We start from the raw sequence: 25,110 nt of genomic DNA on the forward strand, positions 1-25,110 counted from the left end.
AAGCCCTTCTCCCGAAGGATCTCTCTCAGCTTCTTCCCCCTCTCCAAGGGCAGCCTGGAAAAAGAGAAACAGAGTGAGCCAGGAGCTGGCTGCTTGCAGCAGCATCAGTGCAGAGTGATGCTGCAGGGGCTCACCTGCTGATGCCATCGGAGAGAGCAAGGACCACACACAGGAGCACCAGGGATTGCATCGTGCCAAGGATGCAGGGTTGCAAGGAGAAATGCCCCGTGGCTTAAATAGCCCCAGTCCTCCCCACCCTGTAGGGCCAAGGGCAGGCACGGAGCCGTCCCCACCTGGTGGGCACCCAGCCAAGGTACCCCTGGTGACACCCAGGTGCTGGCACCCATGGCAAACAACACCCAACATCCACACGTCACCAGGGGCGTGGGGACAGCAAGGTGGTCCCGCTCTGCCCCCCATCCTTTAACACCCCAAATCCTTTATCCCCACCAGACTGCGGGCACCAAATTTTGCAGTCGCTTTCCATTTGGGTATCCAAAACACACACAGCAGCGGGACCCCAGCTTTGTGCAAACTCCCCCAAAACTACAGAGGGTCTGTCCCAGGTTGGAATGGGGAAGGGGGCCCCTCAGTGTGAGGACATGGGTGTGAGGGCTGCCTGCACGTCCTTATCTGCAAAAACCAATTAGTTAAGTGGGATGCAAACAGCCCATGGGAAAGGTGACCCCCGCAGCATGCCGACCCCTCTCCATGTGCTGTGTGCCCAGCGATACGGAGACCATTAACCCAAGATTAAACACCTTAATGAGCACCTTGCTATCAGCAGCACTGCTAATTGCTACAGGCATCAGCTTGCACTGCTCACTGGGGAGCTCAGCTGGGGGATGCAAGGAGCCCCCTATCAGCTCCTGTTTGAGCCCCCCCGGGCCCTAAAAGCCAGAGGCAGCCACCAGTATCATGGTAGGGGTTGGGTTTTTCTGATGATAGCAGAGCAAAGCTGACAGACCCCTTTTGTCTCTGTTGTTTGAGTCTCCTATCGCAGTTTCCATTGTTCAGCCTTGAAGTGATGCTGAGCGTCCCCCCGCTGCAAGGTGAGCAGCTTTCTGCAATGGCCCTGCTCCTGTCATTGGGTAAAGCAGGGATTCATGACGATTTCTTTGCCTGCATAATGGGAACCAGCTGGAATTGTTCTGTTGATTTGGACAGTGGTGGAAATGGGTTGGGGCTGGGCTGGATGAACCAGAGACACTTGCATCCCCCTCAAACACAAGCAATGCCCATTCCCTTCATATCAGACCCACCAGGACACAAGGAATCAGAGAATAGTTGGGCTGGAAGGGACCTCAAAGACCTTCTAGTTCCAAGCACCAGACATTGGCAGGGCTGCCAACCAATAAACCCAGTGCCCCATCCAGCCTGGCCATGGACACTTCCAGGAAAGCCCCTTCCCATCTGCTCAGACCCACCAGGACACAAGGGAGGCCCACTCCCATCTTCCCATCCCCATCCCCACCCTCCCAGTAAAGGACTTTCTCCTTATATCTGATCCCCGCCAAACCAATGAGGTTTGTCTCTTAACCGAGCTGCTCATGGAGATAAGGATTTATTTTGATGTATATTTCAAACAAACAAACAAACAAAAAAAACAACCCAAGAACAAACCACACAACTAAATAAAATCAACCCAGGCATTGCAATGTTTTATTTTCACCCAAAATACAATATTTCATTGGGGGAGACAGAAGGGTGGGGAAGCTTTCTCCCAGTCTTGTTTATTTTACATTCTCCATTAACACAGCACCTGCCACAGACATCCAGTGGGCATCCTTAGAAACAGAAACAATTACTACAGTAGCACCAAACCCCATAAAAGTGCACCAAAAAGAGGAGGGGGGGGACAGACCCCGAGCACTTCCATGCCCCACAGCCAGCTTTGCCTTCAAGCACTGCCACTGCTTTAAGGGATGTTAAGGGATGCAGTGTCCCCTCAGATTTGACCACCAGAAATAGAGGCTGATGTAGAAAACTCCCCACATCCCACAGACCCCCATTGGGCAGCAGTCAGATCCACTCCCCTCCCCCCCAAATAAACATATAACATTACATGATGCTTTGCACCAGAGCTTGAACACCTGGGAAAAAACCAACCCCTAATTAGCCAAGCTAATTGGTAGATGTTTCTTTTAATTGCAGGTTGGATCAGAGAGTTCACTCCTCCCAAATTTCGTCAGTAAAAGAAAGGATGGAGGTGAAATCTGGCTGACAGCATCCACTGCATGCAGGCTGTGCTCCATGAAAGGGTTTTTGGAGGTCAAAGAGATTTGCTGTCCTCCATCTGCCCTGGGGGCAAAGCTTTGCTAACTAATGTGCCAGAGCAGCTTCGCTTGACCGTGCCTCAGTTTCCCCATACACATTGCTTGTAGCAATGCTGTCTACCTTGGAAATGTGCTTGTAGGGTTGCCTGGGGGGGTTACAGTGCACTGAGCAAAGAGAGGGGCGAGAAATGGGCGCTGGGGGCTGCAGGCTGGGATGAAACTCACAGCTCCATCACCTAAAAGTCAAAGTTCTTGAAGTCGAGCGAGCAGCGATAGCGGCCATCAAGGAACCTGGAGCAGCTGAAGTTGGGCAAACAGGGGCAGGTGTGATGCTGGCGCTTCCCCAGGAATGGGACCTGCAGAGAGAAATGGAAGAGAGAATGGAGAAACCCCAACCCAACCTTAACCCTAACCCAAATCCTGAACACAACCCCGAACTGAACCCTAAGCCTAACCCAAACCTAAACCCCAACCCAACCCTGACCCCGTGCCAGCCCTCGGGCTGCAAGCAGGTGAAAAATAATCAGCCAGGACCAAAGCCCTGGGAATTTCCCTCTGCTGCTTCTCAGCTGTTTCATGGAAATACCCCTGAAATGAATTTCTGATCCCTCCGCTTTTGTTCCCTCCTCAGAAGGAGAAGGAATGGGATCATTAAATCTTTGTCCCCACCTCGCACAATCGATCTGTGGGCACAGAGAAGGAGCCCCCCGGGGCCGGGTGTCTGCATTTGGAAGAGGGATGGCAGTTTTGGGATAATCCGAACACGTCGGGGCTTCTGGGCGGATGGAGAGCGCAGCGCTCAGGCGGCTCTGCGGTATTAACCAGGCGTCTCCCCGCTTGGCAGCGCATTTACAAATCAATTCGGAGCAGTTTGCTTTAAATGAATGTGTCGGGCTGCTCAGCCCCCCCGCTCCCAAGGCTCCCTATGAGTTTAGGGTGGTGGGGACAGGCAGAAAACACCCTATGGGATGACAGCACTGCACCGTGCCTCCCTGCAGACCCCCATAGTGATGCCAAGAGCTTCATCCTAAACCTGTCCCATCCCCTCTCCACACCACAGTGTGCACTGAGATTCCCTCCTATGCACTGAGCTCAGTGCATTTTCCCACCCAGTGCTTGGACCCCCCACCCACGGGACCCCCAGGTACCTTGTGGCTGAAGGGGTGGCACTCGTCCCCCTCCTGCCCCAGCGGGGTGCACATCCTCAGACCCCGCAGCCAGAGGCTGACAGCACAGCACGTCCCGCTGCCGCACTGCAGGTCCCGCTCACAGGCCTGGGGAAAGGGAATGGGGTCAGCCTGCCCGCCCCCCACAACCCTGGTCGCCTCCTCTGGGTCAGGGGGAGCAGCCAAGGAAGGTAGGGGATGCTCACAGCTCATCCATTCTGGAGTGGGATGGGAGGTTTGTGGCGCAGCCTGGATTTGGGGTGGTTTGCAGGATGAAGATCCAACGTGCTTGCAGAAAAGGAGCGATGCACAGGCTTGCAGCTCAAACCCCAAAAGCAACCCAATTCTCCCTGAGCACCCAAAAACCCTCTTAGCCCCCAGATAATGCTAAAAACCAGTGACAGACCACAGCTTGGCTGCCCTGCCCTGTTCCCAGCCTAATTCAGGATCATTCTCCCCATCAAGCTATCTTTCTCCCCAGTTGGAAAAGTTCCTAAATCCCCCATTTCCCTGCATGCTGGGTCCAATGCTTAGAGGAGAAACAGAAGGAGAAGCTGTGCTCCTGTGGGATGACTTCACACTCACGTGTGCTCAGAGCAGCACGGGAAGAAGGAACAGGATTGATAGGGAACAGCACCAACACATTGCAAAACCAAGCAGAAAATGATCCAAAGCAAACAGGGAAAGGCAATGCTGGAGTTCAAGCACCTCGTGTTTGTCTTCTCAGCGCAAACAGGGAAGGGTGGGAGAGGCAGGCAGTTGGGTTCACACCAAACGTGACTTCACCCCGTGCAGGTGGGAAACTGTAGGGCAAGTTCAAAGCATGCTGAGCTCAGGACAGCAAATTCAGCCCCCCACCTTTACGCAGACGGAGCAAAATACAGCAAAACACAGCGGTCCCCAACACAAATCAAACACCAAAGCTCTCCAGAGAGCAAGAGAAGCAGCGCAACATCAACCCATAGGGGTGCTGAGCACCACTGGCACCCTATTTCCCCCCCCCAAAAAAAAAACCCCAAACATAAAATGACCCAAAATGTTGAGTGCCAGTGTGCTGAGGCTGCAGCTGCACTTACCCCTGTGATGACAGCTCCATGGTGTGAGGGCAGCAGCAGCAGCAGGCAGAGGGTCTGCAGCAGCCGTCGCATGGTGCCGTCTGCCCGCGCCGCCCGCACCCCGGCCCTATATACCCCCTGCCCTCCCCTCCAGCCTGGGTGGGTTGTTGGTTGTTTGTTTTTTTTTCCCCTCCCGATGAGCTCAGAGCAAGCAGATGAGACCTGCATCGCTAATAGTAGGAAAGAAATATTCTTTTCCCACCGAGGAAGGGGGGTGGAATACTCACGGAGCAGCCATCCCGCCCCCATCCATTTCCCAGGGTTATTTCTCAGCTCGGCTAACACAGCTGGATTTCCCAGGCGTGTGCATATTTATCCCTGACAGGTGTAGCTGAGAATCAAATCAAGAATTTGCAGTTGTGGAGCGGGAAGAAAATAGAAAGAAAGGTCCATCCTGGATGGCAAAGCACAAAATGCAATTGCACGGCCCTCCCATAGAAAGACAAACTTGGTTGTGGAGAATAAAATAAGGAGCAAATATATATTTTTTGCTAATGAGAGCATGTTTGTATGTGAATACAGCGTGTAAATGCCTTGATTTGTGGTTCATAGGTGTGTGCCCCATCCGGAGTGTCTGCTGGGAACACATGGAAACAAGAGCAGGGATTGCTGGAGCGGCTTAAAAACAGGAAAGGATGAACCATCAGCATCTGCTTTTATTTACACATTGTGGGAGGGTGTGAGGGACAGAGCTCTGCGTGGAGGAAGCTTTATGAATCCATGTAAATACACAGCCATGGCCATTGCTTGCCCTGGGCTCCCATGGCCCAGCCTGGACTTGGCCAGGACCACACTCATTCCCACTGCCCAGAGCCATGCATGCCCAGGAGGTGGCAATGCTCCTTTACACAAGGGCTGGAAGTAAATCTGTATTTTTTTTTCCTCCATAATTAAAGGATTATTCATGATTTTGACCTGATGAGTGGAATTTCTCCAGCCCTGGACTTTGAGGTCCCATTCCCCTGGAATCTAGGCTGCCAAACAGCTTTGCTCCCTGCTGTCACTGACAGCAGAATTTCTCTTGCATAGCATCAGTCCAGTGTTAAATTATCTAGTTAATTGCCTAAAAATAGCCTGGCCATTTCCCCCTCCAAAGACCAGCATTCCTTTTGAAGTGGCAGCTGTTCTCCTGCTTTGCTGAAGTCTCCACCTGGTCTTGAATTAATTTCTCCCAGTCCTCAGAAATTCCTCCTCCAGAAGTCCTAAAGCTTTGCTGCAGGGAATGGACAATGAGCTGTGATTTTGGGGTCCCTGTGGGGAAGGGGGATGCAACCTTGGTAGGGCACAGCTGTGTCTTTTTTCCTGTGTCTGTCCCCAGGAGTGTGAAAATAACCCAAAACAGGGCTCTGGGCCAGGCAGGACACCAAGCACGGGGGGATGCAGTGGGATTGGAGTGACTCGTGATGACTCCCAACTCAATCAAGAAGGGAAAAAAAATTAAAAGATAAATAAAGCTAAGAAAAATCACCACCGCACTTCACTTTCCCCATCAATAATATTTTAATTTTCCAACCTGACATGCTGAGATCCATTGCCAGGCGTGAGCTGGATGCGTTTCAGCCAGCTCAGTGCAGGCGTCGCCAGGCTCTGCCATCAATCACCTCCTGCACATGGAGAGCAGGGCAAGCACGGCTGTGATACCCCACTACAGCCCCTCTGTGGGAGTGGGTGTGGGGCCCTCACAACTCTTTGGGGACAAGGAAAGGTTTGGAGATGTGTCAAGGGAAGGACAGGCTGGGTGTTAGGAAAAGATTGAGCAGAGAGTGGTGGGCATGGCACAGTTCCCCAGGGCAGTGGGCACAGCCCTGAGCTGCAGGGGTACCCAAAACCATAGGGGTTGGGTGGAGGGGGTTGGACTTAGTGGTCCTACTGGAAAGGAGCTCCGAATAGAAGTAGCTGTAGGTCCTAGTTGACAAGTGGTTGACTAATGGTTGACTAATGGTTGACCAATGGTTGACCAACAGTTGTCTAATGGTTGACCAAGAGTTGACTAGTGGTTGGCTAATTGTTGACCAATGGTTGGCCAAAGGTTGACCAACAGTTGAACAGCAGTTGACCAGTGGTTGATCAGCAGTTGACCAGTGGTTGACCAACAACTGACTGATGGTTGACCAACAGTTGACCAACAGTTGACCATAAGCCAGCCGTGTGCCTCTGTGACCAAGAAGACCAATAGTACCCCGAGGTGTGTTACAAAAAGCACGGCCAATGGGATGAGAGAGGTGCTCCTCTCTTGCACCCTGCCCTGGAGGGGCTCCATCTGGAGCACTGCACCCAGTGCTGGGTTCCCCAGTTCAAATGAGACAAAGAACTGCTGGAGAGAGCCCAGCAGAGATGGTGGAGCCTGGAGCATCTCCTGACAGGAAAACGCTGAGAGGACTGGGGCTGGACAGGAGAAGGCTGAGAGGGCAACGATCGGTGCTGAGCAGGGAGTTTCCCATGCGCGAGATTCGCTTTTTGGCCCCGCGGAGCCACCGTAGGCGCGCGTCACGTGACCGACGCAGCTGCCAGAAGCCGCCTAAAAGGGCGGAAGTGGAGGGCGCGGGGCCCGGCGGCATGGAGGGAACCCTGGAGCAGCACCTGGAGGACACGTAGGGGGGAGATGGGGGCGGGGGGCCGAGGGCAGGGCAGGGGGGGCTGGGAGGGCAGCGGCTGGGGGCTGAGAGGGGCCGGGCGGAGTGCGGGGCTGTCCGGCGCTCACCGCTGTTTCTCCCGCAGCATGAAGAGCCCGGCTGTGGTGGGCGTCCTCTGCACCGACTCGCAAGGCCTCAACCTTGGATGTGAGTAGCGGGACGCCGCCGGGCCGGGTCTGCACTATGGGGGCGGCCTGGGGACCCCTATGTAGCCCACAGGGACCCCACGTGGTCCCCCGGGACCCCCCGCACCTCCCACGGGTTACACCGCGTTCAGGTGGTGCCGGATGGAGCTGTGAGTTTGACCTGGACAATCCTCGTGGCCCCCTTCCAGCTTGGGACATTGCACGGTTCTAAACCTCAGCCTGCTCTTCCCATTACTTCAAATTGGGGTTTTTTGTGTGTGTGTGGTTTGAGGGCTGCGGTTTATACACCTATGGGGTGAGATCTCTTTCAGAGAGACCTGGGCAGGCTGAGCAGTTGGCCCAGGAGAACCTCATGAGAGGTAACAAATCCAAGTGCCAGCTCTGCAGCTGGGTTGTGGCAAGCCCTGCTAGCAGCACAGGGTGGGGGATGTGAGCATGAGCACAGCCCTGCTGTGGGGGATGTGAGGATGAGGACCTGGGGGCAGTGGTGGGTGGCAGCTGAATACAAGCCAGTTGTGTGCCCTCACAGCCCAGAAAGTGACTGAAGGGGGGCTATGAGAAAGAAGGGGACAGGCTTTTTAGTTGCATCTGTGTGATGGGACAAGGGGAATTGGTTTCAGACTAAAGGAAGATTTAGGTTGGATATAACGAAGAAGATTTTTAGGATACAAATCAGAAAAGTGAAGCACTGGCATAAGTTGCCCAGAGATGTGAGTGCCCTGTCCCTGGAAACACTGGAAATCAGGGGGATGGGGCTCTGAGCACCTGATAGAGCTGTGGGCGTCCCTGTTCACTGCAGGGGGGTTGGACTGATGGCCTTTACGTGTCCCTTCCAACTCAAATGATTCTTTGATCTGGGAAGATGCTACATCAGCTCACAGTGCTGAGGAAACAGGGATGGGGAGCTGCCTCTCATCACAGTATGCATGGGTTCAGCATCTCAGCATCATGGGTTGACTCTCATCACAGTATGCATGGTCTCCCCTCTTACAGGCCGAGGAACTCTCTCAGATGAACATGCTGGAGTCATCTCTGTGCTCGCCCAGCAGGCAGCCAAGCTCACCTCCGACCCAACCGACACGCCTGTGGTGTGCCTGGAGTCAGATAGCGGGTGAGCATCCAGCCCAAGGGTGCTGCTCTTCCCTGTGCTCACCTTTCTTCCCCACCCCAAATCTCCAGAGCAGCGCTCTCTGTCTTCTACTTAACTGGCAGACCTGGAGGAAGCCCCATTGCTGAAGTTGTGCTGGGAGGGTGGACGCTAATGGGGGTATGAAATGCAGTCAGATTCGTGGGGACTCGGGCTGTGGGAACTGCAGAAGCAGCTGGAAGACTTTCAGGGGTTGGTGGGTTGCTGCAGCACTGTATTTCTTTTGCTTTTGGGATCCCTGTGGATCATTTAGCCCATGCTGCAGTGTTGTTTTGGTTAGCAGGACTTCTTCAGACTCCTTTGTGGTATGGTGAAGAGATCTAACAACTGACAGGTCTGGCACAGAGCTGTCCATCTGGTTTTCCAGCCAAGTCAGCTGCTCTCCCAGCTGGCTTCTCACCTGCCTCAGACAGCACTTTCCTTGTTCTAGGAATATCATGATCCAGAAGCATGACAGCATCACCGTAGCAGTGCACAAGCTGGCATCCTGACCCTGGCATCCTGATGCTCCAGACCAGCTCCTCCTCACTGGACAACCACTCTCCTCAGCTGTTCCAATGCAGAACATGCTTCTAGTACCAAATCTGGGCTGAAAGCTCTCCCTCTACTTACCAGCTCCTATGCATCTATCAGGGTTTCCAGCTCACATTTTAGCAGTCACGCTGTTAAAGATGAAATGTGAGTCACTCACCAAGCTTGTGTAATGATAGATACTACAAGGTGTGTGTGTGTGTGCATGTGTGGCCTTATTTGTTGGAGAAATCAATAAATGACCTGCGAAAACCTTTGCTTCTCTTTAATCCTACTGTGAAAAATGTTGCCTGTTGCTTTCCCTGAAGCCAAATGAGGTGACTTCTCCCAGTCTGTTCTTTATTAGCATTGCTGTAGAGAAAAGGAGCAGTGCACAAAGGCTTGGAGGTTCCTCTAGTAGAAGAGGTGCAAATAGTTCTTTAAGAATTTCTCCTAGGAAATGTTTAGCCTCCTCTAGTTAAGCTTTCTGTGAGAGCAGCTTGCTTATTATTATGCTTTGGATTGAAGTTCAAACCTAAAGTTGGTGGCCCTGCCTGCTCCTTGTGTGAACTGTAAACATATGCTGATGACATCCTCAGGAATCTTCACTTGAGAGATTCAAGCATTTGGAATGGGGCAGGAGAACATTCCCACAGAGAGGTTTTTCCCCTGAAAGGCTGCTTTGCTCAAATGCTTCCTCGGGACAAGGGAGCAGGAAGGAGCTGGCTTGCAGTAGAGCATAAACCAACAAATAGGGCAGGGTTGGAGGTAAAACTGCATTCACACCATGTAGGCTTTACTGCTGTGCTCATTGGTGACATCCCCAATCTCACCATCACTGCTTTGTATGAAGCAGGCTCTAGGGACAGGCTGCTCTGCACAGCACTCTCCTGGTGAGGTTGGTGCTAATGACTCCTGCAGCAGCAGGGATGGGGCTCTGCTCTCCCTCCAGCCTGGCTGCTGTGGGAGGTGAGCACTGCTGTGCCTTTCCCATTATTTACCTCCCCTTTCTTTTCTTTAATGCTCAGTTTCCAAGCTCATCTCAAAAGAGCTTGCAGACACCCATTTTAAATAGCCCTAACCCAACAGAGCCACAGGCTCCTCAAAAAGCAAAACTAAAGGGGTGTGAGCACAGAAGGGGGCACTCAGCTCACCCAGTAACAAGCCCTGGGTCCACTGCCCTCATTATCAAGGCTGCTGGATACCTGGAACACAGGGATGGCCTCAGACCGTGCACCCAGGGCACCCCAAACCCTCGTAGCAAACACTGTCCCACATAAATAAAAGCTCAATGCATGTGCTGAAAGCCCAACTGTAGGGGAAGATTCTCCATGCAGCCTGTTTGCCCCACGATGTCTGCTTCCAGAATTCTGTCCCAGGAATCCCTCAGCAAGAGGGAGTAAAGCAGGGATGGGGACAGACATCCACCCCGACCCCACAGCATTACCCCATTTCAGCACTGCTGCCCTGCTGCTGGCTCACCTCCTCCTCCTGGGACCAAAGGGCTGGGCTGGGCCAACAGCTTTGGCTTCCATCCATCAGTGGCAGCAACCGGACACGGAGCCTCTGTTGGATCCCTGCAGGCGGCTCCGTTTCCTCAAGGCAGGAATTCTGCTCTGCCATCGACCCGGACGGGGAAGGGGAGGGACTCCTGGCCTGGAGGAGGAAGGCTCCTAATTTAAGTTGATCGTCATCTCTGCCAGAGACGGACGCAGGGCCAGGCTGGGAGCAGAGGGTCAAAACCAGAGCAAAGGGGAAGGGAGGAAGGGAAGGGGGGGGTTCATTTCTGGAACAAATGACGAGAAGATTCCTCTTTGCATTCTGCAGCTTCGGGGAAGGTTTGCCAGCATGCAGCAGCAAGGCGGTAAGGAAGGGGTTGGGTTTGTTGGCTCCGCTGCTGCTGGAAGTATGGGACAGATAGATGGGTGGAAGGGAAGAAAGTGGGCAGGAAAAGCCTCCCCAGGAGCTCAAAGGTGGGACAGACAGAGCCCTGGCTTTTAGCACAAACCAACCCAACCCTGTGCTGTAAAGCAGCAGGGAAAGTGCTTAATTATTGTGCCTTCAGCAATTTAGGAAGGAGAAAAAAAACTGAGCTGCATGCAAGCGGTGATACTGTGAGACTGAACAAAACGATGGGGAGCATCTTCGGTCCTTAAAAACGTGCTGCTCCCCATCTCCTTCACAGAGAAGGAGCAGAGGGGTTCTCCTGGGTGAATCTTCACCGATAACCACAGCATGGAGTTAATGTACCCCAAATTCTCATTCCCAGGGGAAAGGAAAGAAGGAAAGCCAGAGCCACCAGCAGTGATGGGAGATGGGAGCCAAGGCACGGACAGAGGGTGGGCATGGGCAGCGGTGCTGCACTTCTTCCTGGTAAGCAGAGCGCAAATTCACACCAAACCTTTGGAATATGGGGTGTGTGGGAAGTCTCAGGCTGGTCTGATCCCATCCAAGAAAATTAGGGGAAGGCTCAGAGGCAGCGAGTGCTTTGCCACAGGAGGACAGGCAGAGCAAAGAGCAAGGATGCTGCCTCCCATAGCTGGCAATGGTTAACCCCAGCCCTGGGCCAGGAGGCACCGGCTGGCCTTTGTCCTTTGGGAAGGGAGCAACCACTGAGACCCGCTCAGAAATGAATTCATCAGAGAGCAAAGCAAAGCTCTGATGTCGTTTTGTTCTGTAGCTCAGGAAAAGCCAGTTTTGCACAGGGTCGAGTGAGATTCAACCCCAACACAGGAACCTTCCTGGTATTTCCCCAACACTCCTTTACTTGTCCCAAAGGCAATATGTTACCCAGAAGGAGGGAGCACATCCAACCCCTGCAGCATCTCACCCGTCCTGCTCTGATACAGGTCAATGTGTTCGTGATGGGAATGCTCAAAACCTTTGGCATTTTCTTCGTGGCTTTCCAAGAGGATGTGGGAGGCTCCTCAGAGCAGGTCAGCTGGATTGGCTCCATCATGTCCTCACTGCGCTTCCTAGGAGGTGAGCACTGCACCTGAGGGTGCTGCAGGTGCAGGTCCCTCACCTACAGCTGCTTTACATCCATCAGCACAGTGTGAGGCTGAGCTGCTGGAAAGGAGCTCTGTGCAGAACGACCTGGAGCTCCTGGTTGACCAATGGTTGACAAATGGTTGGCCAACAGTTGACCATGAGCCTGCACTTGTGCCCATGTGGCCAAAGCCAATGGTTCCCTGGGGTACACTGGCCAGCAGTGGGAGTGAGGTGCTTCTCCTTTGTGTTGTGCCTTGGAGAGGCTCCTATTTGCAGTGCTGCATGCAGTGCTGGGCTCCTCAGCTCAATAGAACTGCTGGAAAAAGCCCAGAGGTGGGCTGCAGAGATGGTGGAGCAACTCCTGATGTGGAAAAGCTGAGAGCCCTGGGGCTGTTCACCCTGGGCTGGGAGGAGGAGAAGGCTGAGGGGGAATCAGTATCTGAAGGGTGGGGGTCAGGGGGATCTGGGCTCTTTGGGCACCAAGCTCTGCCTCTTCTCCCACGCAGCCCCACTGGTGGCTGTGGTCTGCAGGCGGATCGGAGAGCGGCCGACCTCCATCCTCGGGGCTGGACTGGTCAGTGGGGGCTGCCTGCTCAGCACACAGGCCACCAGTGTCCCCTTCCTTTGTGTCTCCATGGGACTCCTGCTGGGTGAGTGGCAGCTCCTTTAAACCAGGCTGTGTCCCTGCTGTCCCGGCCCCTTGCCCATCCCCAGCCCCTTTCTACAGGATGCTGCATAAAACCCCAAATGTTCACACCCAGGAACACAAAATCCCACATCCAACACAAGCCAGACCAAACCAACTTTGCTTTCCTCCCTGCATCCAACACATGCTGTGATCCCTCTCCTATTTCATCCATAGCAAAAGCGTCAAAAACCCACACTGTGCATGAAATCCTCTTCTCAGCCAGCAAGAAGAACCCTGCTTTCACTTCCATAAGCTCGGGATGGCCCAGCTTTGCCACTGACCCCTTGTGTTTGCACCCAGGCATGGGGTTCTGCTGCCTATACCAGGCAGCAGCTGTGATGACGGCCAAGCGCTGCAGGACCCGGCTGGCTTTCTCCAATGCCATTGCACGCTCAGGGATGGGCCTCACCTTCCTGACTGCACCCTTCACACAGCTGCTCATCGACACCTATGGCTGGCAGGGTGAGCACAGGGCTCAGGGGGAGGGCAGGAGGAACGGCGTTGCCTCTCTGGGAGCATCTCTGTGTGATGGGGTGGTGGTTGGACTGAATAATCTTGGAGGTCTTTTCCAACTGTAGTTATTCTCTGATGATTAAATATGTCAGAGACAGCATAGAAAGCGTGACTTGTGCTACATCACCTTGAAAGTCCAGCACTTCTAATGAACGAAAGCAAAGCAAAGCTCCTAACTTGTTGCATGGGTTATAGAGAAAGGGATTTCCAGTTAGAAAAGCCATAATAAAAGCTCCTGCATGACGCCTCCACCTCCTCGCTCTGGCTCCTTCTTCACACCCACAACAAATTACATCCTTTCTTCCTTCTCCCCCATTCTCCTAGCAAAATGCATTTTAAAAAAGCACCTTTTTGCCTCGCTGCAGGCACCCTCCTGATTTTCAGTGGCATCATGCTGAACCTCGTGCCTTCCAGCATGCTGCTGCGCCCCGTCCGCACCCAGCTGCCCCCGTGTCCCAAAGCCAGCCATGAGGACAGGAGCTCAGCACCCAAAGGAGAAGCAGGAGCCCTCGCAGGACACCTCGAGGAAGCCACCAATGGAGCAGCACAGCCACGCAGTGCTCAGGACCTTCCCAGCACAGAGGCACCTGCAGAGCCCTGCAGCACTGCTGCAGTAACCACAGCAGCACCAGGAAAAGCCCCCACTGCCAGCAGCTGCCCTGAAACCATCAATGAGGTCGTGAAGAGCTGCAGATCCCTCCCTGTGCTCAAAGAGGAGAAATCACAGCCTCTCATCGACTTCTCCCCCCTAAAGGATCCCCTCTTCTTCATTTTTACCTGGTCCTTCTTGTTCAGCCACCTGGCCTACTTTGTGCCCATCTTCCACCTGGTAGCCAGAGCCAGGACGTTGGGCATCAGCAGCATGGATGCCTCCTACTTCATCTCAGTGGCCGGTAGGCAAGAGAATCTTTTAAACACATTTATAATTGCAAAATAGGCAGGCAATGCAACACAAATCTTGCCAAGAAACGCTCCTGAGATGCGTTCTAAAATAAATCCTTGTGGAAGAGCCTGAGCTCACAGCCCTTACCCCCTTCTGTATATATAGCATTGCTTGCTGCACATGTATAGAGCTGCTCTCAGATGGTGGGTGGTTCTCTCAGCCAACCCTTCTGCAGGAAACAAATGTAGGTTTCAGGCTGCGAGGTGTGAGCCCTGTCCTCCCAGCTGCCCCTGCTCTGCTCAGACCCACAAAAGCCACAGAAATGCACTTCTGCATTCAAAAACCTCCAGTCTGACCATGGAGGATTAGAGAAAAAAAGGAAAAAAAAAAAAAAAAAAGAAAGAAAAAAGAAAGCCACCACAAATTTGGATCTGAGCATTTGGATTTGGCACATTCACTTCTTGGGGGGGGAGGTAAGAAAAAGCTGCCCTCCACCCCCCCAAGAAATAATGCTGTGTGAACACAACATGAACACCACAGTTGCATCAAATCAAGAAAACGGCCCCAGCCTCAGTCATCATAAAATATTTTATTGTATAAAAATAAATCTTCTTTCTACAGCGCTGTGCAATGTGTAGAAACGAGGTAATGTGAAGGAATTGAGGAGGAGCGCACAGCAATTAATCTGCCGCTCTTAATTAAGAGCAGGAGGGACGCAGCACGACGAGCTGACAGCCCCCACTGCTCTGATCTTCACTTTACACAAACGCATCCGAAAATGTGAAAATAAGCACCAAAAAAATTGGGAAAAATATAGATATCTATCTATGTAAGAAACCTTTCCCTGAGGCTCAGTGACCTCTTCCTGCAGGCATCACCGAGACGGGCAGCCAGCTGCTCTCAGGTTGGATTGCAGACCAGAACTGGACCAAAAAATACCATTACCATGCAGCTTACCTGGTGCTCTGCGGTGTCACCAACCTGCTCTGCCCCTTGGCCACCACCTTCCCTCTGCTCATGACCTATGCTGTCACCTTCGCCATCTTCTGCGGTGGATTCCTGGCTCTGGTGCTCCCTGTGCTGGTGAGGATATTTCATTTTTCAGTTACATATATATATATAATGGAATATAATATGCAACAAAATAGAAAGGTAAAATACGTAACAATCTTTTTGTGAGGCTGAAGAGCCCTGGCTTGCTCTCGTGGGCTGCAATGAGAGGGATCTCATTGATCTGCCCCCAAATCCCTTTGGCAGGGTTCCAGCCTGCCCAGCCCTGTCAATGGGATGCAGCAGCAGAACTGGGAGCTTCTTGAATTGCTTTCCACATCCTCCTTTCTAAAAGCTCATAGGAAGCAGAATGAATCCATTCATTGACTACCTGCAACGCAAAGCCAAAGGCTTGTAAGTGTGCTCCCAACCCTTGGGCTGTCTGTAACACACACAGAATGGGTACAGTGGGATCTGGATAGGGAAACATCATCGCCAGCTTGGTCTGCCCTCCCAGGCTGTGCCCAAACGGTGGGAAGACAGAAGTGCATTTTGCAGGCTGTAATTTCAGCGCCGACCTTTGGGAGGCGAGCAGGTTCCAGGCTGAGTCAGACCCGGAGGTGCAAAGTCCTCCCCAAACCCCACAGCATCCAGAGATGAATTCTCCACAAAAGGGCTCCCGTGCTTCCCACGAACCCTCCGGATACTTACCTGCATTTACACCAACAGGTAGACCTGGTCGGCGTGCAAAAACTCCACAGCTATTTGGGCTTTGCTTCCTTCTTTGCTGGGATAGCAGCTGTTGGTGGACCTCCTCTAGCAGGTAATGTAAACTTCACACATCTCACATACCCACCACCAGCATCCAGTAGTAAAACCTTCTTCTGGATCAGCCTCCTACCCGTACACATCCATGGATGGCTTTTCTGTCCAAGCAGATAAAACACAAAGAACACATTTGAGAACATCAGCTTTGTGCACAGGAAATAGTTTTGCTCATGAATGTGTGACAGCTGCATGGGAAAGGAGCTCAACACCCACAGCACAGCAGCACCGACCTCAATACCATTGGGTCTGACCACTACCAGGGCACTGTTAATACTGAACCAGAGACAGAGGGACTGAAGGAAGACAACCCTGCATCAGTGCTCTGTGATACCACCTCCATGCTGCAGAATTCTAGCAGCCCTGCCATGCTGCAGGCATGAGAAAGATTGATTTCCCTAATCAATATCTCTAGGTTGGCCAAACTCTGGGTATGGATGCAATTTGGAGCAGCTAAAGTGTTTCATTGACAGCATGCTTTACACTGTCACAGTGATCCATAGCCCGTGCTGGAGAAGATCTCTTCTGCTGATACAAGATGTACATCCAGCAGAAAGCAATACCTGCAAAACCAGCGCAGTAAATTTTCTGACAGAATAACATACGGTGTGAAAAGAGCTAAATAAGTTGGCTCTCCTTCATCCATGCATCATGCAGTGGTTATGCTTCCCTCTGCTTCCAATCTATTTTCGCTAATTGGAAGCTTTCTGCTTCCTGACGATGCGAGGATGGGTCTGGGTTTCATAAAGCAAGCAGGTTTCCTGCGAGAAGCCCCATACAGAGAGCAGCCTTCTTCATCCAGATGGGATAAATCAAGGCCCAGCAAAGCCAAGGAGTCACACTGATCCACCTCACTGCAAGCAGAGTGAGAGGGAAACGAGTCACAGCTCGGGATCTAGGTTTGTGGCACACCATAGTTTTCCTTTTGCTGTAGTTTTCCTATGCTTTCTACTGCAGTGCTCCAACACTGCTGTATGAAACATGAAAACCAACTGGGACCAGCTGCTAACTCCCTGTTTCCAACAGCAGCTGCTCCTTGCACAGCACACAACAGGACTGAAGTGCTACCTAAGATCTTGGGGGGCTCAGTGCATCCCTCTGCTGCTGACCTCCCTGAAATGCTGACCTCAGAAGCACAGCTTGCATTGTTTCTGCAGTGAAAGCCACAACATGAGGGAGACACGGGTTATAAATGCTTATTGTGCACAGTGGAGCAAAGCCTGATCACAGTGCAATGAAGAGGTGACTTACGTGCAAATCTGTTTAACTGGAAGCCCTTAAGCCAGGGCTGAGGCTCCTCACAGATGGGTGCTCCTGCCCTCCTGATCAGCAGAACAAGGCAGAACAAACATCATTTTGGCAAGCTACAAGAGAGCCAAGGAGAAGGTACATCCTATTTCCTAAGGAGGAGAAATCAGTAACAAACTGCAAAAGGGAAAAAAAAAGAAAAAACATCACTAAACAAATGATGTAATTCAAGATTACAAAACTGATTCCAGCAGCCAGCACACAGCAACTCCAGCTCCAACAAATGTGGGAGAGGAAGGAATCATCTGAAAGCAGCACTGGCACAAGGATTTAAATGCTCTCACCTCCAGCATGGCTGCCTTTGTGCTAGGCACTGCTGTTAGGAAACGTGCAGCAAACAAAACCCAGAGGTGCCAGGCCCCTGACAGAGCAGCTCTGCAATTCCAACAACCCAACCATCTTGCAGAACCACTGTTCTGCTGTGCATTGCAGGCACTCAGCTCCCTGCAGCAGGATTTGGCCCTTCTTGCTCAGGGAGAGGCACGCAGGCTCTGAAAGATGTGCTGTGCTCAGAGCATCACCTGCATGGCACTGCCAGCCAGGAGGGGACACTGAGGCTTCAGCACTAAGCAGAGCTTCTGTATATTAAAAAACAACCAGAAAAATCCTGCATTTAGAAAGATCAGGAAGATTGAAAAAAAATAATAATAAAAAGATTCAGAGCTTCTCACAACTGGAATGCTCTGCTCTGGATGTCTACGTTGTACAGTTGACAACGTCAGCATCCCTGGTCTGCATCCCATAGATCTTCAAAGAGCAGAAGCTGACCCCACCTCTGATGACAGCCCATCCTGCACAACACACAGGGAGCACATTGCCACATCCTCCCACTGTGTTTCTCTGGGCTCTGCCCTCTGGAAAGGCACTCCTGGGCTCCAGCAATATCCCTGAGAAAAAGAAAAAACAACACAGCTGAGATCTGGCAAAGGCATGGGATAACTGAAACTGAAAGCTGGTCAGCCCACAGGGCACAGGTGCAGGACTTCCTTTCTTCCCCCAAAGCCCTCCATGAGTCTGTAAATGCCAGCAAGGAAAGCATTGGCACCTGTCCCTTTTGGTCACCCAGCCCCATACTGAGCAGCACTGCTTCCTTCCCCACTATTCCACAGGTAATGCTGGGAACAAGGTTCTGCTGCTGTTGTTTTCAGGTCTATCTGGATCCCAAACTGCTGCTGTAAATGGTGTAAATCCGTGGATGTCATGCAAGGAATTCTGCTCCATGAGCAGCAGCTCTGAGCTCAGCTGGTCACTGTGCTGCTCACCCACCCCACACATCCAGATGCCAGATTTGGGAATATACTGCAGGATTTATGATAGGCAGCAGCAGCTCCTATTGCTTTGCATATTTGAGATTCAAGCAGGAGGAATTAAATGGAAGGCCCAGATCATAGATGATGCAAACACTTAAATTTGAAGGTCCAGAAAATAGATATAACCAAACAAAACACTTCAAGGTCACTTTAAAAGGCGACCCGCCCCTCTGCAGATTCCTGAGTTTCTGTGGAATTCAGCTTTTCCTTTCAAGTGCCAGCAAAGCTACTATTAAGCAAGTTTGCTCACAGCCCCTCGTCTGGGATCTCTCACTTTGGACAGGTTGCTGCACTGGGTCTGCTCAAAAGGCAGCATGCCTGGGGGAACGCGGAGATTGAGGAGCAGATGTTGCAAAGCCCAACACGTGCAAAGCATCTCATTATCCAGCAGGACCTCACATCTGCTGCAGCAGCTACTTCTGGCCCTTGTGGTTAAAAAGGAAAAAGAAAAACGTTGGGGATTAAACGCAACCCAATCCAAACCCACATCCACTACAAGGGGATCCCAAGAACACCCTGCAGTTTGTCTGTTGTACCAATTGCCAGCTGCACAGCCACAAAGGGTTAAGGTAACCTACAGAAAATATCTGAGGCGTTCTTAAATGAGAGCACACATCCCTTGCTTCCCACACACCTCCCCAAAGTGAGAAAAACCCAACAGCCTCAATAACCACCTCCTCTCCTACAGGGTGGCTGTATGACTCCACGCAGACTTACGCCTGCTCGTTCCTCTTTGCTGGTGCCTGTGCTCTGCTCTCTCCTGTCTCCTTCTTCTTGGAGCCGCTGGCACAGAGGTGGAAGCTGCAGAAAGTCCACGTTCCCATGCAGAGTGAAGCCATCCTGCAGGGCAGCACGGGAAGGACTGGCTTTGGTTGCAGCCAGACGCCTACCAGCACAGACCTGCAATGTCAAAGCAAGAATTGTTAGATGCTGCACACCCAGATGTGTCATTAAAGCCACCAAAACATGCGGTGTGAAGTGTTCTTTGGCAGGGCTGGAAATATGGGCTACCCCTGAGCTCCTGCCCTACACCCCCACCCCAGTGCTGGGATCCACCAAGAGCTGAAGCACAGCAGGAGCTTTAGCTTATTAACTCTCATACAGCTAATTAGCAGCAGGGAAGGAGGCAGGAACAGGGATAGGTAGCAGAGAGAAGATTTGAACTTCCAACGGGATGCAATAACAGCACTGCATGAATAATCACAGCAGAGGGCTCAGAGCTGAACTCGCTCTCCTTAAAGCCAGGAGAACAGTAGGGCAGAATCACACCCACCCATCAGGATCCTCTTCCCAAAGCAGCAGAACCCACAAAGCCTCAGCCCCACACGTTGGCCCCACGCTGACAGCTTCCATTTGGATGGATGAGGAGTGTTGTTCCCCTGTAGGAACATCACTTGGGCGATTCCAAGCACAAATGAAGTGCTCTGTATGGCACAAGAAGCTGCAGTGGTGTTGAGGAGCTGCAGGGAGGAAGGTTGGCTCGCAGGTAATGGGCCAAATTCAGTGGGCACACAACTAAGTGATGCCAAAGAAATCGTGAGGGAAACATGAGAGCTTTGAATTTGCAGTCAGTGGGGATATCAGTGGTATGAAATGCTTTGCTTTTTCATAGACCTGCCCATCTCCTGCAGAAATCCACCTGCGTTAGAAATTGTCCTTTGCACCTTTATAGCACGTGATTCAGCTGTGCCAGCTCATCCTTGGGGCTGGGGGAGGATCTCCAGTGGGTCAGCTTCTGAGCAACAGGGCTGTAAGGCTGAAGCAGACCACATGAGGCACTAAGGGATAAAGAGGGGTGAGTGGAACCACTGTGACTGGTTGTGAGCCAGTCCTGCACCGAGCATCAGGCTGACAGCTGCAGCAGAGATTAAGCTTTCATTGGCAAATTTAAGTTTTCACTTCTTGAAATATTCAAGCTCCTATTCGTGTTCCTGCTGAACAAATTAAGACTGCCGCTTTTGCTGCTGCAATAGGAACTGTCCTGGCTGTGCTGGCCTACATTTGGCTTCAGATTTTCCAAATCAGGAGCTTCAAACAAAGCCACAACCCTCTCATTTTTCACCTCAAACACACGTGCTGTGCTTCCTGCTACCCAGCATCATGAGATGCAGCAAACGGAGCTGATCCACAGCCTCAGTCCACTGCACTGACCTCTCTGCCTGCTTTGTAGCACCCACCTACTGCATGCTCTAACCTCTCCCAAGCAAGCACTGCTGTATTTTCACCTTTTTCCCCCATGGAGAACCAACCTACAGCAGGACAGGGTGCATGCATCCCCATCTTATCTCCAGCAGCAGTCCCCACCTCCTGGTTTTTGGGGAGCATCTTCTCCCATCCTCTCCCCTTGCGCTCTTTCCAATCCAAGAGCTTAAAAATTAAAACAAAACCCAACAACCTTTCAGTCTCATTCTGCACCTCTAACACATGTGCTTTGCTTCCCACTGCCCAGGGGTGCAAGACCCAACAATCAGAGCGACGTGGGGGCAGAGATGCTCTCCAACACAGTGACACACCACTGCTTCCTTACCCTTATTTAGGAAAACTGAGGGTCTCCACCATGCCTGCACCCCCACCCCCTTCTGCAAACAGCTCTGAATTCCCCATTTCCTGCAGCACCCAACCCACAGCCTGAACACCAGCAGCCCAGAAATGGCTCAGCATAGGCAGGGTACCTTTCTTGTGCCCTGATCACCTCCTCGTCTCCATCCAAAAAGCTCAGGAGCCCCACGCTGTCCTTACACACAGCTCCAAACCTTCCTCGCTGCAGCTCAGGACAACCTTTGCAGATCCACTCCTCTCCTCTCAAACCTTTTGCTGAGGAAGCAAGCACAGAACAGATGCTTTAGTTTTTCCTCGCATGGCTGAGGAGCAGAGCCATTCATTTATCCATTCACGCGCAACGCACACATCAGAGCAACCATGGGAACATCAGCCCAGAGGAAGATCCTCTATCCCACTGAAGCCCTCTTACAAAGAGCTTCCTAAAGGCAGCCCTGCACAGCGAGCTCTGCTGGGGCAAAGCAAGTGCCATAGGAATCTAGCTGTAAAATTCACAGCAGAGCTGAGGAAGCAGGTGCCGAAGTCCTTCGCAAAAGGTGCAGCAAAAGGTCATCAGTGAAACTGCCTCCAGGGGGAAACTGCTGCACTGCCATCACTCAGTGATCTGCCCCCAGAGAGCTGCAGCACCCACAGACCCCAGCCTGCCCTGAGGGCTCTGCAGGAGCTGGGAGAAGGAAGCTGCTGGGATGCAGCTGCAATCGGAGATGGCATCAGAAAGCACTCTGCATGAACCCTTTGTGCACGTGGGAATCAGTTTATGCAACAGTGGCTGGGGGTCGTGGGCTCCTTCCATCCCACCCTCCCCCGTGCTGTGATCCTCTGATATTCAACACCTCAAATGCTGCTGTTTTCAAAGAGCATCGTGCAATTCTCCCCCCAGGTCCACTTCCAACACAGCCCACTTTCACAGCAAGAACAAACCAAGCCTCCCGCTGCTTCAATTCCTCTCTCACACCCGGGAAAGCTGCCTTTAAGTTCAGGAGAGCTGCTTTCACTGAGGGTGATGGGAATTCATCAGCTGCCCTGATGGAAACCAAAGAGAAGAAGGAAAAAAAAAAAAAAAAAAAAAAAAGACATGTTTGATAAAGTAAGTTCTAGCTTTGGGTAAGCTTACAGAGCCCAACGCTCGCTGAAAAGCCTTCCAGCCTGCAGTAACCTCAAAAGCCAGCAACTCACATCCCTGCCCACCAGCAATTTCGGAAGTAATTAACGGGCCAAAGTCCCCACTCTGGAGTGATGCAGACTTTGGCTCCTGAGCTTCTGAGCACCCTCCCCTGTAGATATCTCTCACATGGGTGAAATAGGGCTGGGAGCTGCCTGCACACCCAGTGCTCCATAGGACCCACCCTGAGCCCTCGAGCCTTCAAGTCAAGCAAGGGAAGGAAACCCTAGAAGAGGAAGCAAAGGCCATGAGGAAGAGCAAAGGTATTTGTCACCAGCCCTGTGACAGCTGGGAACGTGTCTGCACTGCTCTTATTGCCTTAGGGAGAGAAACAGGGAGCAGGGAGAGGAGCAGCACCAAGAGCCCAAGCATTGCAGGGCTGTGGTCACACACAGCATTGGGGCTGCACGGCCACGGGAACAGCAGCTCCCTGCCTGTGCCCCCAGGGCTCTTAGTTCTGCAGTTCTCAAAACACAGTGGTGTCATGCAGGAGGAGCTGCTCCTCACCAAACCCATTGCAGCGCAGGGAAAGGTGCCAGCACAGGGCAGGACGCGTTGCTGACAGTCAGCCCGATCCTTCCCCTGTGTCTGGGGACAGGAAATACTGGAGCCAGCTGAAAAGCTACGGGCTGATCTTCAGATCCGATTGCAGAGCTAGGTATGAAGGTCAAGGCTGGGAAACGAGGAGATGAAATATCCATCACCCACAATTAACCTGGAGCTCAGCACCAGCACAGCCCTACCGCAATTAACGCCATGCCGGAATGGGATACGAAGGATTTGCAAAGTGGAAGAGGGTTTTTCCACCTCACCCTCACCCTCTGCTGCCAGCACTGCTCACAGCAGAGCACAGCTGACCATCCTCACCCTCCACAGCCCCATCTCCCCATCCCCAAAGCAGCTGGAGGTGAGCACGGCCCTGCAGCCAACCCAGAACCACAACGCTTCCCACTCCTTTCCCTTCTGCGAGGGCAGACACGTGGCAAGAGCAGATCCTCAGAGAGCATTTGGCATTTCACTGCAAAGCGAGCTCGTTATCAGCCCAGAGCAGGAGCTGGGCCATCTGATGTTTTAAAGTGATTAATTCTGCTGCGGCTGGGAAAAGCACAATTTGGGGAAAATAAAGAGGTGTGAATCCGAGGAGCTGCTGCCCCATCGAATCTGCTCCCATCTCTTCCTGCTGCAGTGCACTTCATTAAAAGGTTCTCTTTACAAATCCACTTTCCCCTGATTGCCTGCCTCAAGTCTCATTAGCCAAATTAACACCATGCACAGTGAGCACTTAACGAAAGCCACGGTCCACCTGGCAGCTGCAGCAGCCCTGTATGAGCAACCAACACTGCAGAGCTGCCCCGTAGGACCTCCAAACACAGGATGGGAAAAGGAGCACGACAACCAGCAGCAGAACAGGAGGATGGGCACAGCTGGAGGTGTGCAAGGCTTTGGGTCACAGCACAGCTCACAGCCCAAATGCCATACACACTCATTTTCAAAAGACGAATTTTAACTACAAACACCAACTGCTGGAAGAAAACCTCAGCTCAGGACTCTCACCAAGATTGGAAACCTCCTTGGTGATACCTCCAAATGCTCTCATTGACAACAGATTCATGTAGACACCCATACCAGCATCCCATAAGCACACACAGCTCCATATTGCAATTACCCCAATTAAAGGCTGTGCCCTTGGGTGAGTCAGCTCACAAAGCCAAAACATCAGCTCTGCTTTCCCACACCGAAAACCCATCCTGTGGGCATGGAAACCTCAAGGCATCAAATAGGAGAACCCCAAAGCAAACATGGGGCTCATCCCAGCACTGAGCAAAGCCCGTTAGTACAAGCGAGTAGACACCCGAGGCTGGAGAAGCAAAAAACCAACAGGCAAACAACAAAACCATCTCTTTTTACATTACAATTCAGTCCAAGCTCTCGACAGCCCCCTTACCTGTTTTTGGGGATTTACACAGCTCTGTGCCCCGGGAACAGCATCCTTCAGCTGGGAGGCCCTGCAGCCCTCCTGTACGGCCACAGGACAGCACCAGGTTGGTTATCCACGGCAGGTGAAAAGGATGGCAAAGCAAAATCAGGGCAAGCTTGCGTTTCAAGGCGTCTTCATCTGCGAGTCACGTTCATTCTAACACCACACCAGAGGTTTCCGAAGCCGACGATGCAGCAAGTGTCAGCTTCCTCTTCATCCCAACGATGGTCAAACTGTGCCCCGAAGTCACCGCAGAGCTTCGAGCGGGGGAAAAGGCAGAACAACAGCAGCCAAACACGACGGGCCGCCTCCATCCTCCTGTCACCATTGCACTGCACAGCGTGCTCAACCACAAGCAAACGCGCAGTCGTACCTGGGACGCGATCAGGGCGCATGCACATCCGAGGCAGGTGGGGTGGGCTCCAAAAAATAAAAAATAAAAAACAAACCAGCACTGAACACCAACGCAAAGGTTTATAAATTAACCAACACCAACTCGTCGTCCGTTCGGAAACTACACCCATAACGGCTGCAAAAGGGATGCGACTGCTGCAAAGGGACGGCTGGCAAAGGGCCCGGAGGTGGAGGAGCAGCTCAACGTGTGGCAGGACAGGCTTTTATTAACGGCATCTAAACACGTTTTAACGCCTCGTTTTGGGTTTGATTTTCTTTTTTTTTGGTTTTTTTTTCGTTTTTTTTTTTGCTGCTGCAAAGGTTTTACGTGCAAGATTTCAACGCACTCTCAAGCTTTTTTTTTTTTTCCTCCTCCTCTCTTCGAACTTAAAAAAAAAAAAATAATAATAATAATTTAAAAAAGAAAAAAATAATAATTTAAAAAAAAAAAAATCAAAATGAAAATCAAAATGGAAACTAAAAGCCCAAAAACAAGCAGAGTTGAACGAAACCAATC

The 25,110-nt window shown here is 51.9% G+C and overlaps 3 protein-coding genes and 1 long non-coding RNA gene across 11 annotated transcripts; 2 read left to right on the forward strand and 2 right to left on the reverse strand.

Annotated features, from left to right (window-relative positions):
• Positions 1-1,651: 1,651 nt before the first annotated feature.
• On the reverse strand, positions 1,652-14,078 carry PROK1 (prokineticin 1). 2 transcript variants are annotated; one of them, XM_031605881.2, is made up of 4 exons: positions 13,963-14,078; positions 10,476-10,649; positions 3,425-3,550; positions 1,652-2,632 (listed from the first exon to the last, which is right to left on the reverse strand). In XM_031605881.2, the coding sequence occupies exons 2-4, from the start codon at positions 10,614-10,616 to the stop codon at positions 2,513-2,515; spliced, it is 387 nt and encodes a 128-aa protein (XP_031461741.2). In that variant the 5' UTR covers positions 10,617-10,649; positions 13,963-14,078; the 3' UTR covers positions 1,652-2,512. The 2 variants fall into 2 exon arrangements, with proteins under 2 accessions (XP_031461741.2, XP_089980601.1); XM_090124475.1 differs by lacking the exons at positions 10,476-10,649; positions 13,963-14,078 and adding an exon at positions 4,519-4,913.
• On the forward strand, positions 7,012-9,266 carry LAMTOR5 (late endosomal/lysosomal adaptor, MAPK and MTOR activator 5). The gene is made up of 4 exons (XM_031605879.2): positions 7,012-7,148; positions 7,276-7,337; positions 8,330-8,447; positions 8,914-9,266. Exons 1-4 carry the CDS (start codon positions 7,114-7,116, stop codon positions 8,972-8,974), a joined length of 276 nt encoding a protein of 91 aa, XP_031461739.1. The 5' UTR covers positions 7,012-7,113; the 3' UTR covers positions 8,975-9,266.
• On the forward strand, positions 10,600-19,529 carry SLC16A4 (solute carrier family 16 member 4). 4 transcript variants are annotated; one of them, XM_090124472.1, is made up of 10 exons: positions 10,600-10,728; positions 10,821-10,857; positions 11,263-11,366; positions 11,843-11,975; positions 12,491-12,634; positions 12,973-13,134; positions 13,551-14,078; positions 14,940-15,151; positions 15,788-15,881; positions 19,190-19,529. In XM_090124472.1, the coding sequence occupies exons 2-10, from the start codon at positions 10,842-10,844 to the stop codon at positions 19,426-19,428; spliced, it is 1,632 nt and encodes a 543-aa protein (XP_089980598.1). In that variant the 5' UTR covers positions 10,600-10,728; positions 10,821-10,841; the 3' UTR covers positions 19,429-19,529. The 4 variants fall into 4 exon arrangements, with proteins under 4 accessions (XP_089980598.1, XP_089980599.1, XP_089980600.1 ...); XM_090124473.1 differs by having other exon boundaries at positions 10,602-10,857; positions 13,600-14,078; XM_031605878.2 differs by having other exon boundaries at positions 10,605-10,857.
• On the reverse strand, positions 15,015-24,955 carry LOC116236986 (uncharacterized). 4 transcript variants are annotated; one of them, XR_004168646.2, is made up of 5 exons: positions 24,168-24,955; positions 21,174-21,315; positions 17,135-19,401; positions 15,770-15,984; positions 15,015-15,148 (listed from the first exon to the last, which is right to left on the reverse strand). It is a non-coding gene; the product is annotated as an uncharacterized LOC116236986 (long non-coding RNA). The 4 variants fall into 4 exon arrangements; XR_016459846.1 differs by having other exon boundaries at positions 21,174-22,083; XR_016459847.1 differs by lacking the exon at positions 15,015-15,148 and adding an exon at positions 15,161-15,449.
• Between the last annotated feature and the right edge of the window lie 155 nt (positions 24,956-25,110).

Source organism: Phasianus colchicus, chromosome 25 (genome assembly GCF_987193195.1).
Source record: "Phasianus colchicus chromosome 25, bPhaCol1.hap1.1, whole genome shotgun sequence".
NCBI lineage: Eukaryota > Metazoa > Chordata > Aves > Galliformes > Phasianidae > Phasianus > Phasianus colchicus.

What these genes read in the sequence shown, in the direction of transcription:
- PROK1 (XM_090124475.1), bottom strand. Translation starts at nt 4,806, where the DNA reads ATGGGGGCGGGATGGCTGCTCCGTGAGTATTCCACCCCCCTTCCTCGG. An exon ending in ATGGAGCTGTCATCACAGGG is followed by an intron (nt 3,551 to 4,518) that starts GTAAGTGCAGCT and finishes CCCTTTCCCCAG; the next exon opens with GCCTGTGAGCGGGACCTGCA. An exon ending in GCCACCCCTTCAGCCACAAG is followed by an intron (nt 2,633 to 3,424) that starts GTACCTGGGGGT and finishes TTCTCTCTGCAG; the next exon opens with GTCCCATTCCTGGGGAAGCG.
- LAMTOR5 (XM_031605879.2), top strand. Translation starts at nt 7,114, where the DNA reads ATGGAGGGAACCCTGGAGCAGCACCTGGAGGACAC. An exon ending in GCAAGGCCTCAACCTTGGAT is followed by an intron (nt 7,338 to 8,329) that starts GTGAGTAGCGGG and finishes CCCCTCTTACAG; the next exon opens with GCCGAGGAACTCTCTCAGAT. An exon ending in TGCCTGGAGTCAGATAGCGG is followed by an intron (nt 8,448 to 8,913) that starts GTGAGCATCCAG and finishes TCCTTGTTCTAG; the next exon opens with GAATATCATGATCCAGAAGC.
- SLC16A4 (XM_090124472.1), top strand. An exon ending in CTCTGGTGCTCCCTGTGCTG is followed by an intron (nt 15,152 to 15,787) that starts GTGAGGATATTT and finishes TTACACCAACAG; the next exon opens with GTAGACCTGGTCGGCGTGCA. An exon ending in TGGTGGACCTCCTCTAGCAG is followed by an intron (nt 15,882 to 19,189) that starts GTAATGTAAACT and finishes CCTCTCCTACAG; the next exon opens with GGTGGCTGTATGACTCCACG.